The following is a 14,647-nucleotide window of genomic DNA, read 5'->3' on the forward strand; positions in this document are numbered from 1 at the left end:
CAGAAGTTTAGGGGTAACATGAGGGGGAACTTCTTTACTCAGAGAGTGGTAGCGGTGTGGAATGAGCTTCCAGTGAAGGTGGTGGAGGCAGGTTCGTTTTTATCATTTAAAAATAAATTGGATAGTTATATGGACGGGAAAGGAATTGAAGGTTATGGTTTGAGCGCAGGTATATGGGACTAGGGGAGAATACGTGTTCGGCACGGACTAGAAGGGACGAGATGGCCTGTTTCCGTGCTGTAATTGTTATATGGTTATATGGAACGCACCAAGTTATACACTCTGGATGAAACCCAGGGCAAACTAATAACCCTGATCAAAGACACTTGGCAGTAACCAGGGGACGACTACCTTGTAGAAACCAATAAAGCCAGCGCCTTGGACAGGGCCGGATTTAGATGAAGAGAGGCCCTAGGCTATTCTACTTGTGAGACCCCCTCCCCCACGATGAGAGGAAGATGGAAGAGTCCCGCAGATTGACACCATGTGCAGCCGAGCGTGGCCAATGAGACAAGGGCTGGGAAGTGGCACTTTTTATTTCTTGCCAGAGCTAGTGTCAAGTTATCGGCTTAAAACACTATTATTCTGAAATGGAGGGCAAGGAAAATTACTGAAGTGTTGTTTAGAGACTAGTGTGTTGTGACAGCATATGTAAGAAAAGTCTATGACAGTGTCAAAAATATTATACACCAGGCCGTACAAAGCTTTTCACATGGCAGGATTATAAAAGTTTTATGTGAAATAAGTGCACGCATATCACAAGTGCGAAGCTCAAAGACCCTTGCCTCTGGGGTTTTAGATGCTCTCTGGTGCATTCTGAGCCTTATTTTGGAGCATTTTTGCACCAGATTTATAGAATAGAATAGTTTCTTTATTGTCATTGTAACATGAACCATGTACAACGAAATTTAAAATGTCAGCCAGTCAGTGCAGCATTCAAACATTTCTAAAAGCTAACAATACATACAAGGTAAAATATTAAAGATAAACAACTAAATAAATATCACGAACAAAGCACGCATACACACCCAACCCTCCATCCTTCTGTCGATTTCACAGTTACCACAGTCCCTTAGTCTGTATCGCCCCTGCGTTCCTTGGCGGCTATATTTAGTGCTTTTATAGCAGTGGGGTAAAAACTGTTTTTTAGTTTGTTCGTCCTTGTCCTTGTAGATCTGTACCGTCTGCCTGACGGCAACAGTTCAAACAGGGAGTGTCCGGGGTGGGAAATGTCCTTTATGATATTCTGGTTTTTTTTGGTGCAGCGGGAACTGTGTAAGTCCTCCAAGGTAAGGAGAGGGCAGCCGACAACTTTACCTGTGTAGATGCATTCGGCCTCAGCATAATTGGTAGGAATAACTGCAGTCTGTGTAGAGACAAAGCTCTCTATTGTGGTGTCTGCCACCACCAATATGCTAAGGTGAATACAACAGATCTGGCAGCTCAAAACTGAGCATCAAGAAAGTTTACCTTCGCATCTAGGATTAAATCACAGCCAAGCATGATGTAAACGATAGCCATTTTCCCCCGTTTCACATGTAAGATACAGGGCATGTTCAGATTTATAAATAATTTTGGCAGAACAATGGTAGAGTAGCTGCCTTACAGCGCCAGAGTGCCGATGTTCGATGCCGACTATGGGCGTTGTCTGTATGGAGTTCATACATTCTCTTTGTGACCACGTGGGATTTCTCCGGGTGCTCCGGTTTTCTTCCATGTAGAAAATAGGAGCAGGAATAGGCCATTCAGTCCTTCTAGCCAGCACCGCCATTCAATATGATCATCCTGAATCAGTACCCTGTACCTGCTTTCTCCTCATACCCCTTGATTCCGTTGGCCCTAAGAGCAATACATTTCAAAGACATGTAGGTTTCATTAGCTTCTGTCAAATTGTCCCTAGTGTGTAGGATAGAACTATTTGGGTGATCATTGGTCAGTGCAGGCTCGGTGGGCTGAAGGGCCTGTTTACATGCTTTATCTCTAATATCTAATGTTCAGAAAAAGAAAATGCATGAACATAGCATGATAATACAGTACATATTTCATTAAAATGTGTAATCTCACAGCCTGGCATTAGGGTTGTCTATAGTCCTGTATTTTACCCATATCTAAAAGGAAATAGTTGAATTTATGGTTTAGATGCTGAATACCAATTTTTCCACATCCCCTACATAGGCCGAGGGATGGGGCTGGAATACCCAGGCCAGCCCAAGCCACAAGTCGAGTGAGAGATTTGTCAGGCCATAAGGTTACACATCATAATGCACATTTCTGCTACTGGTGGTCCACAATGTTTCATGGACAATCAGATTTGAAATGCCCAATTTATTCTGTATCACTCGCATTTAGTGAGTTTGTAGTGCCACATAACATAATGGAATGTATCTTCATTGTGACTAGGAGGCTTTGCCTGCACAAAGACCTGGCTATGGATAGGGACATCTGTGGCAGGTATATACAGTGCCCTCCTTAATGTGAGATAAAGACCCATCATTTATTTATTTGCCTCTGTACTCCATAATTTGAGATTTGTAATAAAAACTATCACATATGGTTAAAGTGCACCTTGTCAGATTTTATTAAAGGGTATTTTTAATACATTGGGTTTCACCATGTAGAAATTACAGCTGTGTTTATACATTGTCCCAAACATTATGGTGCCCTGAAATGGGGAGACACATGGCTTCACAGGTGTTTGTAATTGCTCAGGTGTGCTTGAATGCCTCCTTAATGCAGGTATAAGAGAGCTCTCAGCACCTCGTCTTTCCTCCATTCTTTCCATCACCATTGGCAACTTTTATTGCTCTTTATCAACATGAGGACCAAAGTTGTGCCAATGAAAGTCAAAGAAGCCATTATGAGAAACAACCATAAAACAGTTAGAGACATCAGCCAAACCTTAGGTTTACCAAAGTCAACTGTTTGGAACATCAATATGAAGAGAGCACTGGGGAGCTTACTAATCGCAAAGGGACTGGCAGGCCAAGGAAGACCTCCACAGCTAATGGCAGAAGAATTCTCTCTATAATAAAGAAAAATCCCCAAACACCTTAGCCGACAGATCAGAAACACTCTTCAGGAGTCAGGTGTGGATTTGTCAGTAACCACAGGATTGGCTGTTGCGCCCAGGTCAGCACGCTTGCCCCAGGTCTGGCTGCAGTTGCCAGGTCGACTGCATGCCCCGGGAATGCCTGCATTTCCCAGGTCGCCTGCTTGCCACGGGACTTGTTGTAGAGCCCAGTTCGGCTCGCTTGCCCCAGGTCTGGCTGTGACACTCAGGTTGGCTGTGACACCCAGGTCAGCTGTGACACCCAGCACGCTTGTCCCAGGTCTGGCTGCAGTTCCCAGGTTGCCTGCGTCCCTGGCACTGGCTGCAGTTCCCAGGTCGCAAAAACTAATTAAAAAAAAAATACACCTGTGGGACGGATGAATTTGGATTTACAGGCCGGATCCGGGCCGTAGATTGACGGCCCCTGTGTTAGGCCTCATTGTGTCCCCATGTTTTAAAAGCGATTTGTCACAAGTCTAATTTTCTTGGCTAACAATCTAGCCTTCGGCCTCCAAGACGCAGGTACATTTTCAGGCCTTATTTTGGGGTATAAAATAACGTCTTCATTGCCGGGAAATACGGTAACTGGCAGAGTGTCACCAGAGAAGACACCCAGCAACTGGTGATATCCATGAATCGTAGACTTCAAACAGTCATTGCATGCAAAGGATATGCAACAAAATACTAGACATGACTACTTTCATTTACATGATATTGCTGTGTCCCAAACATTATGGTGCCCTGAAATGGGGGAACAATGTCTAAACACTGCTGTAATTTCTACATGGTGAAATAAAAATGTATAAAAATGGCCTTTATTAAAATCTGACAATGTGAACTTTAACCACATGTGATTTTTTTGCTATTACAAATCTCAAATTGTGGAGTACAGAGGCAAATAAACAAATGATGGGTCTTTATCCCAAACGTTATGGAGGGCACTATAAATGAAGAATCCACTCAAATAACCACACAACATATGGTGAATAGAATTAGGGGGTTTATTCATGAGGATTTGATACTGTGATTGTACACTTTAAGGTACGATGCTTCAGGTTTCTTAATTTATTATATTATTATTAGAATCATATTAACCTGGGATAATTATTGATTGCAAACCTGTACCTCTAATTCTCCACTCAAATATTCTTGCAATAGAGGTGGTGCAAGGAATGTTTCCCAGAAGTATTCATGAAATGTTTTGATTGATTTAGGAGAGATTAAACAATCAGGGTTGTACATCTTTAGAATTTAAGGTTCTAATAGGGCGGCCATGGTGGTGCAGCGGTAGTTGTGCCTTACAATGCCTACAGCGCCGGAGACCGGGGTTTGATCCCGACTACGGGTGGTGTCTGTACGGAGTTTGCACGTTTACCCCGTGACCGCGTGGGCTTTTTTACTCCCACACTCCAAAGACACGGTGGGCCGAAGGGTCTGCTTCCGTTCTGTATCTCTAAACTAAACTAAAATTTAGACAAATGAAAGGCGGTTTTATTGAAACATATAAAATCCAGTTGGGCTACTTTTGGGGTAAATGGGATGATTAAAAAAAGTCAAGGCATGGGATATAAGAGTCAGGAGCCTATGATAGAACAGTGCACAGTTCACAGGTCAGATACGGTAGGCAGTCTGCCACCACATTATAGGAAAGATACAGCAACATTACAACAGTGCTGGGGAGATTTATAGAGAATATCTATAATGGGAAACATTTTAGTCAGTGCATCAGATACATAGGAATTAATAACATTTTGTTGAGGTCAATAACTGGAATGATGGAAATGTTTGGAGGGACTTAGATTTAAGGTAGGTGATAGACCAGGGGTTCCGAACCTTTTTCATCCCATTTACCCCTGGCAACTTTACTAGCACATAACAATGTTATTTCACTTATTTATGAACTAATGATGAACAGATACTAGTATACCAGAACCAAACCCAGTCAGTCAATGAGAAAACATATGTACAAATCCAGAATCAACTAATTTACCCCCTGGGTAGGCAAAATTTACCCCAGGTTGGGAACCCTTGTGGTAGATGACCCTTTTTCAACGTCTGGAATTCATTACATTTTGTAATTTAGTACATGGAATTTTAACTGCAGTGGTACAATATACAACTCATGGGAAAGTGGGGGATATCAGGTTGGATAACTCCTTTTAACCCTACATTAACAGTATCTCCTTTTACATCACTTATTTCTACGATTTTATAAAATATTGCTCTACAACTCGAAAATCAGACATGCACATCACTCTTAGTTGGATGTACTTTTCTTTTTTATTAATGAAAAATGTTCAAATTAGTCTCATTACAACACAAATGTACTGAGCAAGCATACTCAGCCTCCAAAGTACCAGTGAAAAAATGAAACTGAATTCTATACAAGGGATAGAATCAGTGCAAAAATATAATTGGGTTTTTCCTAAGACCATCGCAGAGTCTACCAATAGTAAATTCAAATATCCAGTGACAGCTTATTTAAAAAGTTTTTATAAAAACAAATACAATTTGACCATACAAGAAAAGCAGTAAAATAAATTGTACTACCATTTTCCCCAGAGGTACTAAAACACACTTTTTCCACAGTCACACTTTCCACAGAACTCTTGCATTGTAATAAATGGTGGTAATGTAATAGGAATTCAAACATTATTCCAGACTGTACGCATGCCGAATGTTTAGAGTATCTCGCAGCATGATGTCACGTAAACGCCACAGTGCATCAACCATGGTTGTGTGAGCACCTTTACTCTTTAACCAGTGAGAAGGCAATCTGCTCTCTTGTTCTTTTGTAAGGTGGACATCTTGCCTTCTTGCTGCAAAGCAACACAAGACAAAGCTATCAAAATGGACATGTAGATTATTTTCATAACCTTTTTGTAAAATGTGACTGAAAACAGAGTCCCGGGCACAGTGCTTGCAAGGTCTCCTTGGAAGAACGTTACCTACTGAAGCCCATTACAAATTCCTCGACATGGCTAATCACAACAAATTCAAGCAATAAAAAGCAGTGGAGTAGGTATTTCTTTTTTCTCAATGGATACTCGTCTAAACACCATCAAGTATGTTGAAGTTTTCCAAAATCTTGACTAAATGAAGGTGATAATGAATTGGGAAAAATTCTGAAAGTTTTATCAGTTCAGCTCAGATTTAGTTTATTGTCACATGTACCGATGTACAGTGAAACGCTTTAGCCACGTTTTAACCAGTCAGTGGAAAGACAACACAGGATTATAATCGAGCCATACACAATGTACATATAATTGAAATGGGAATAACATTAGTGCAAGATATAGCCAGTAAAGTCCAATCAAAGATAGTCCAGAGGTCACCAATGAGGCAGATAGTAGCTCAGGACTGCTCTCTAGTTGTGGTAGGATGGTTCGGTTGCCTGATAAAAGCTGGGGAAAAAGCAGATATCCTCACAATTATGCCATGGCATCTTTGATTTCCCAGAAAATAATTATAGAGAATTGGAAATCAGGGAGATGCTGGGACTACTTTATTAATCCACCATTTGAGCAAGTTCAAACTTCATTTGAAGGAAGAATTGAGAAGCACTTGCAAAAGCCCACCCTCTCTGTCTTCATCACACAACCACGTGAAAGTTAATCTGCGGTCATTGTGAAATATGATTTACATAACACCCAAAAAGAGTTAAGCAGCCAGCAGAGAGACCAATGTATTTTTATGACTACAGGCCTGGTAACAGATTTTTTTGGAAAATTCCATTAATTGATAATATGATTGACATGATATTTTGCATTCACTCACCCGACAGTGATTGGTCCCACTTGCTGACAGTGTTAGAGTCAGCACGGAGCCCCTCAATGTATCGCAGGTAAGCTTCAGAGTGTAGTAATCGCTGAGTCTTTGGTGGAGGAGCCACAAACATCGGCGTCGATGGCTGCTGCTGGATAGCTTGTTGTGCTGCCACTTGTGTAGGATATGGAGGCGGAGCCTGCTGACCCTGAGGCCAAAGATTAGGATGAATACCAATCTAAGAGAATCATCATTGCAAAATTACGTTTAACCTACATATTTTAATTTGCCTTCAAGCTCTTGCTGTAACCGTGTGGTCTAAAAAACGATACAAGTTCAGATAAGTAGGATTCACCTAAAAGTAATACTATAAAGTAATATTTTAATTAATAGAAATTTTAGGTTAAGAAAGCAATTTATTTTACCTGTTGACCATAAGGTGCCCCTGTTGTGGTCACAGTTGGAGAGCCTCCCACCATGGTGGTCACACTTTGACCTATAACACCTGCAGTTTGAATAGAAAACATTTCAGGAGACCTCAACCAATGATCCGAAGATTCACCGACAATTATCTTTTCACACTTTCTTGTTAAGATACACATCACAATTTCATAATGCAGCATCAAATGTGCTGATAATGGTTTCTAAACAGGGCCAGATTTCAGAACAAAGACAGTAAAGGTAATGTTTGAAGTTTTATAAAATGAATCCTGATATTTAATATTCATTCATTCTCTTCATGAGAAACAGGTTTGCTGTATTGCACCTCTAATGTGTTTTGCTATACAATAAGATCAAGGCCAAACCTCTGCCTCGGCATTAAAGTATTTCTTATTTCAGTGCTAACTAGAGGCGAGACCTTCTTACAGTGGTCGACAGCAACATCGGCAAATTGCATTATTTACTTCCAAGTCTATGTGGCCCAGTGTAGAAACCAGGAAAATAATAAACTTCAAAACCGCTATAGAAGAGGAAAAGTTCAACCAGATTTAAGATGTAACCTCAGCACATAATGAGGTTGCTATGCATCTTAGCAACGTAAAAAATGAAGAAGCATCATGAATGATTTCCAAAATAAAAAATCCAAAGAATAAGTTAAATTATGCAAAGCTCGATGTTCCATGAAACACCTTAAAGTTTTTAAGCCAAGCGATGCATTTTTGATGTCATGTCATGTTTAATGTTTTTTTTTAAACTGGAATTATTTGGAGAGCTTTCCAATGGCAGAAAATATAAATGCAATATCTGTTGCAATTCTCTGCCAAACCATGGCTCAATAGAAACCAACCTCTTGATTATATTGAAACATTCAGAGATTCCATAATCCAAGTGAAATGAAAGCTTCTTTCAATATTGAGATATGTCATCATTATCATTTTTCTACAATGGACCATACTAAATCCTATGACTTTGACACTAAATCTTGACCGTCACATAAATGACAGAGCAACATGATTAATTGTGATGTCCCGTCCCTCTCCAACCGCCAGATCAGCCAGATCAGTGATACTAACTGGGCTGATTCCACATGGGAAATTTTAGAATGCTGAAATGAATGCTACATGGCTCCGTGAACATGGTCACACCCACCAGTAGATAGGGTGGTAAAGAAGGCTTTTGTTACATTGCATTATTGAGCATAGAGGTTAGGATGTTATGTTGCAGTATTGAGTATAGAGGTTAGGATGTTATGTTGCGGTCCAGTCCTGACCATAGACCCGATGGACACACGCCTGTCCAAGGTCAACCCGTGGAAAGCAGTCGGACCCGACAACATCCCAGGACGTGTGCTCAAGGAATGTGCTGAGGAGTTAGCAGATGTGCTAGCAGACATCTTTAACATCTCCCTTAGTCAAGCCATTGTCCCCACATGCCTCAAAACTTCCACAATAATCCCCATAGCGAAGAAACCAGTGGTTGCCTGCCTAAATGACTACCGCCCTGTCGCCCTGACCCCAATAATAATGAAGTGTTTTGAACTCCTGGTGAAACCCCACATTACTGCCAGCCTCCCCTCATCGTTAGACCCCCTCCAGTTTGCCTATCGCCCCAACCGTTCTACAGAGGATGCCATCTCTACCACGTTGCACACAGTACTCACGCATCTGGAAAACAAAAACACCTACGCCAGAATCCTGTACATTGACTTCAGCTCAGCGTTTAATACCATCATCCCACAGAGACTTGTGGAGAAACTAACCCTGCTGGGCCTCAACACCACCCTATGTCACTGGATCTTGGACTTTCTGACAGAGAAACAGCAGTCAGTCCGTGTTGGCAAGAACACCTCAGGCTCGATCATGTTGAGCACCGGCTCCCCTCAAGGCTGTGTGCTCAGCCCGCTGTTGTTCACATTGCTCACACACGACTGTGCTGCCAGATTCAGGGACAATAAGATCATCAAATTCACGGATGACACAACAGTGGTGGGACTCATCAGCGGAGATGACGAATCAATGTACAGGGAGGAAGTAGAACAACTGGTGGACTGGTGCGGCAAAAATAATCTAGAATTAAATGTCGACAAAACAAAGGAGATGGTTGTCGACTTCAGGAGGGCGCAGCCAAAGTATACACCACTCAACATCAGTGGCACCACAGTGGAGAGAGTGGAGAGCATAAAGTTCCTCGGTGTGCAAATTACAGACAGCCTCACCTGGTCCAGGAACACCACTGGGACCGTCAAACGGGCCCATCAGCGACTGCACTTCCCGAGGAAACTAAAACAGGCCAACATCCCCACCAACATCCTCAGGACTTTCTACAGGGGTACGGTGGAGTGGTACAGACGGTGGAGTCACATACGGCATAAATACGTGGTACTCCACCTGCAACTGCTCGGACAGGAAGGCTCTGTAGAGGGTAGTGAGGGGAGCAGAAAGGATCATTGGCGTCTCCCTGCCCTCGGTACAAGAACTGTTCCAGAGCCGCTGTCTGAAAAAAGCTCAGAGAATTGCTAAGGACAAACTGCACCCCCTCCACATACACCTGGATCTCCTGCCATCAGGCAAGAGATATCGCAGCATCAAAGCCCGGACTACAAGACTGCTAAACAGCTTCCTGCCACAGGCTGTGAGGCTGCTAAACAGTCACTCTGCACTCACAGTCACTTGATTCTGAGGCTTGGCACGGGTACTTTAATAACTGGCACAGGCCACTCAAATCAGCTGCCCCGGACATTTTTACGATTGGTTTATTGTATTTTAACATTGTTGTTTTACCTGCTTTTAACTATTTATACTGTTCCATCAGGGACTGGATTGTTTTTAGTGTTATTATGTGTGAAATGTTTTAAATTTCATGTGCGATGCTCCGGTATTCCCTGGGAAACGTCTTTTCATTTTGCACTGTACAACTGCTTGCAAGATGACAATAAAGGTTGATTGATTGATTGATTGATTGAGTTGCATAAAATGTTGGTGAGGCTGCATTTGTTGTATCAGGTTAGGTTTTGATCAACGTTATAGAAAGGTTGGCATTAAACTGGAAAGAATACAGAGAAGATTTGCAAAGATATTGCTAGGATTCGATGGCCTGAGGCTCGGCAAATTGGACTTTATTCCTTGGAGGGCTGTAGGCAGAGGGGTGATCTTGTAGAGGTGTATAAAAGGTGAGAGGAGATAGATTTAATAGATACTTGAGGGACAACTTTTTCCATTTGGAGTATGAATATGGAAGGAGCTATATGGAAGGAGCTGCCAGAGGAGGTATTTGAGGCAGGTACTATAATAGCATTTATAAGACACTTGGACAGGTACACATGGATGAAAAAGGTATAGAGGGATACATACACTGGTAAATGGGACCAACTTAAATGGGGCCTCTTAGATGGCTTGGACAAGTTGGGCTGGAGGGCCTGATTCCAATAATCTTGCACAACAAAGATTCACAATTAATTCATAGTTTAAAGGTATTGGATTTGTAACCTGAATGCTGAGAAAATTTACCAATCATTATACAAACTAGTTATTAGCAAAACATGGCTATTCAGCTAGTTCCAGTGTCAATGGAGTTTTGGTGTTCTAGTTGGTATTACACTTGTGCAAATTTGAATTCTATTTAGTCACTTCTCTACCTGCCTTTGCTGCCCTGTACCTGGCAAATTATATATTGGACGTACACAAAAATGCTGGAGAAACTCAGCGGGTGCAGCAGCATCTATGGAGCGAAGGTAATAGGTGACGTTTCGGCCCGAAACGTCGCCTATTTCCTTCGCTCCATAGATGCTGCTACACCCGCTGAGTTTCTCCAGCATTTTTGTGTACCTTCGATCTTTCAGCATCTGCAGTTCCTTCTTGAACAAATTATATACTGGCTCTGGTATATGCTTTGGTATATTCACATCCTCTGGTACAGTCCTATCTTGAATCTGTATAGTCATAAATGTAAACCTCAATGGTGTGCAAATGGCATAGTTATCAATTCCTTCACATTTCACTCACACCAAACAGGATTTCACCATGACTAATGCTTTCTGCTTACAACTGAGTCTTTCTTCCTTGCATATATCTGTAATGCTTTAAGACATTTCATGACATTCAAGCACCGGTTGGCGCCAGCAATGGCTGCCTCGCCAGCAGTCTGTCACGTCCCTGCTCTGTTTTTTATTATTTTAAGTATGTTTTAAATGTGTGTTTCAATGTTTCTTGGTTAGGTTTGTGGGAGGAGGTGGCGGGCAAATAGGGGGAAACAACTGGAGCGGTGTGGCCTTTCCTGGAGACAGGCCTGGAGCTTCAAGCCGCAGCGCAGACTTTAACATCGCAGAGCCAAGGATCGCCAGAAGAAGTGCTCCGACCGCGGGGCCTGTGGACTTTTAACAGCGTGAAGCTGGGGTCTCTGGTAAGAAGCAGCCAACTTGGGAACTCCATGCAGCAGAGTGTTCCGGTCCGTCCCGATGTTGGAATTTCGATCATCCCGACGCAAGGACCGTCTGTAGCGGCGAACTGCGGAGGGTTCAAGGCCCCAACCACGGGTGAACAAAGGAGGAAGATGTCTGAACTTTATTGGCTTCCATCAAAGTGAGGAATGTTGATTCCACTATGGTGAATGTTTATGTTAATGTTTATTTTATGTGCTTATTGTGTTCTTTTCACTTAGTACAGCTGTATGGCAACTCAAATTTCACTGTGCCTTTATTGGTTAAGTGACAATAAATGAGAATTTGAACTTGAAAAGTGTCATGCTATGTCAGTGTTGATCTGCTAAAGTAGTAGCTGTAGGACAATCATGTTAGCTTGCAACTTACTGATGCTGGTTGGGTGTGAAGGCCACAGGAGCACCTTTTTTTAAATAAAGGTCTTAACAAATAGCAGCAAAGTTATAAATAACTAAGTCATATTGGGATTATCGAATGTAAAACTAAATAGAGTGAAATTACCAAATGGAGCTCTACTTTTCAGTATCAATAGCTCATAACTATATCCTAACAAATTTTAATGGCTCTTAAATAGATATGAACCCAATTAGATTATATTTCTTCAATCTTGTGGGACAATTTTGGAATGTTTATCTAGAGATTAAATACCATATTTTTTTTGTTGTAACACTTTGACAGGAAATTATAACCTTATGCTATAAAAGAGAACCTTTGGAAAGTTTACCATTGCACATAATCATATTTAATTCAGAAAAACATTATAGAATGTCAAAAATGCATTAACATGTTTTAAATGAGAAATTGGCTCAAGGTATGCAAATTCAATAGTCCCAATATTGTTAATATCCAACTTTCTGAAATAAATAAATGATAAGCAGACACTCCCGGACTTATGCAAAGGTGACTTGCGAAAACTCTGTACTCTTATAATTCTGTACTTAGTCCCTAGTGCAATCAAGCAGTTTGTAATTTTCACAACACTGCACGACCACTCAAGTTTCCATTGGAACTCAAGCCTTGCGCTGCAGAATGTGTCCTGGACGCAATGAATACTCTGTGAGATATTTCGGGTAGGTGATGGGGATAGTTACTCCGACTTGCGTAAAACCCGACTTTTGTAAGGGTTCACAGACTGTAATGCTTCCGTAAGTTGGGGAGTGCCTGTAAATGGTATCTATCCAATAAATATTTCTTAGTTATCTCTTGTTGGGCTTTTACACAATTAGAATAATTGACTGTTTAGAGTAGGATGGCATATAATAAACAAAATAATGATTTAGCAATGATGTTCTTACCCAGCGGTTGAACGCCTGGGGGAAGGTGGGGTGGTGGAGGCACCCCAGGGTGAAGTGACTGCATGCTGCCCAAGCTGGCCATGCCATCAATAGGGCCTTGTAATGGAGGCATGCCTTGTGGGTAGCCACCTATCATGCCTTAAAGGACAACAACAAATTTCAAACATGCATCAAGGATGTCAATAACATGCAAGTCTATATCAATGTTCCCTCTAAATTAGCTCATTTTGTGAGAAAACATCTCTCATATGAATAATTTTGGATCAGTAATAACTTGTTGGTAGACACCAACAAAAGTAAGCTGTGCATATTCAATTTTGGAGTATTAAGCCAGGAATGTGTTAATTGATTTTCTGATCCATTTCAACACTTAGAGGGAACCTTGGTCTGCACAATGAAACATGCACTACAAACTAATGGATTACGAAAAGGGATGGATATGGATATGATTAGTATGTGAAGAAATAACGCAGGGTAATAAGCAGCTATACACACATCTTTCTAAACATTTACACGGGATTAAAATGTATTGGGTCACATCTCTATCATTCAATTCGAAAAATTGAACTTTCTAATCGAAAGGTTGGATTACCTACCTTTGGCAAGGTCTTCTCCATTCTCTGAATATTATCCATCACATACCAAAGTCCTGTCATCCAATGAGGGAAAAACAAAGGAACAATGTCCCTTTAACTCATTTCCAATATAAAATTAAGCTAAGGCACATGATTCATCCTCTTTCTGTATTCTATCTTATTTTCTTATCTTTCAATTGATGGAGGTCATTCAGCCCATCAGTTAATGCTGGCTCCCTGGGAGCAATATTCCTGTTATTTGCCACATACTATAGGATACTTCATACAGTTGTGCTGTAAGAAGAGGATAGTATAACACGTGGTGTCTGGCCAAATAATCTTCTTAATATTCCTACAAATCTTAATATTCAGCTTATGAATTTGTACAGCAACATGCGATAAAAATACAATAACATTTTCAAATGGTAATTTTGCTTGTGCTGTCCAAAGCAGTTTGATTAGTTGTTTAGGATTTAGCCTCTTTTCCAAATGCATGCATGCAGATACTTGTCAAATTACTTAAGTAATTATTTTTTCTCCAGCAAAACACAACATGTTGGAGGAAGTCAGCGGATCAGGCAGGATCTGTGGATTGAATGGATAGATAACTAGTCAGGACAGGACCTGAAACATCATCTGTCCATTCCTCCACAGATGCTGCCTGACCTGCTGAGTTCCTCCAGCCTTTCGCGTTTTGCTCAAGATTCCATCATCTGCAGTTTCTTGTGTCTCCACCTTTTCTACAGAATGGGTAAAAATTTGTTGTCTTCTGAAGTTTCCTCTCGCTCAAAGTATTTTTAAGAATCCTGTGAAGATGATCCATTTTACCTTAAAAATATAAAGCTGGCAACCTAAACAAATTGAATCCCATGACAGTTGGTGCTTTGACATTCATATTAAAAAATGTGGGAAATCAAAAATCAGAATAAGATCGACAAGCCAAAACAAATGAAATTTTTAAAAAAGAATCACACTTCTTTTGAGGTAGCAAAATAGCATAAGATGCCTAATTTCAAAGTTTGAATCTTATTAAAGTTAGTTTCTAAACTAGAAGTTTCAAATTTCAATTAAGGATTGAACACCCAAT

At 41.0% G+C, this 14,647-nt stretch overlaps 1 protein-coding gene across 5 annotated transcripts in view; it reads right to left on the minus strand.

Annotated features, from left to right (window-relative positions):
* Positions 1 to 5,310: 5,310 nt before the first annotated feature.
* Positions 5,311 to 14,647, minus strand: part of pbrm1 (polybromo 1) — a 68,412-nt gene continuing 59,075 nt past the window's right edge. For 2 of the 5 annotated variants that reach the window (XM_055648292.1, XM_055648291.1), the window contains exons 27-30: positions 12,986 to 13,123; positions 7,240 to 7,319; positions 6,827 to 7,022; positions 5,311 to 5,868 (exon numbers count right to left, since the gene is read on the minus strand). In XM_055648292.1, coding sequence (XP_055504267.1) covers positions 5,702 to 5,868; positions 6,827 to 7,022; positions 7,240 to 7,319; positions 12,986 to 13,123 — 581 coding nt within the window. In that variant the 3' untranslated portion in view covers positions 5,311 to 5,701. The other 3 variants (XM_055648293.1, XM_055648294.1, XR_008724813.1) reach the window with 3 other exon arrangements.

This window comes from Leucoraja erinacea, chromosome 16 (genome assembly GCF_028641065.1).
Source record: "Leucoraja erinacea ecotype New England chromosome 16, Leri_hhj_1, whole genome shotgun sequence".
Taxonomy (NCBI): Eukaryota; Metazoa; Chordata; class Chondrichthyes; order Rajiformes; family Rajidae; genus Leucoraja; species Leucoraja erinaceus.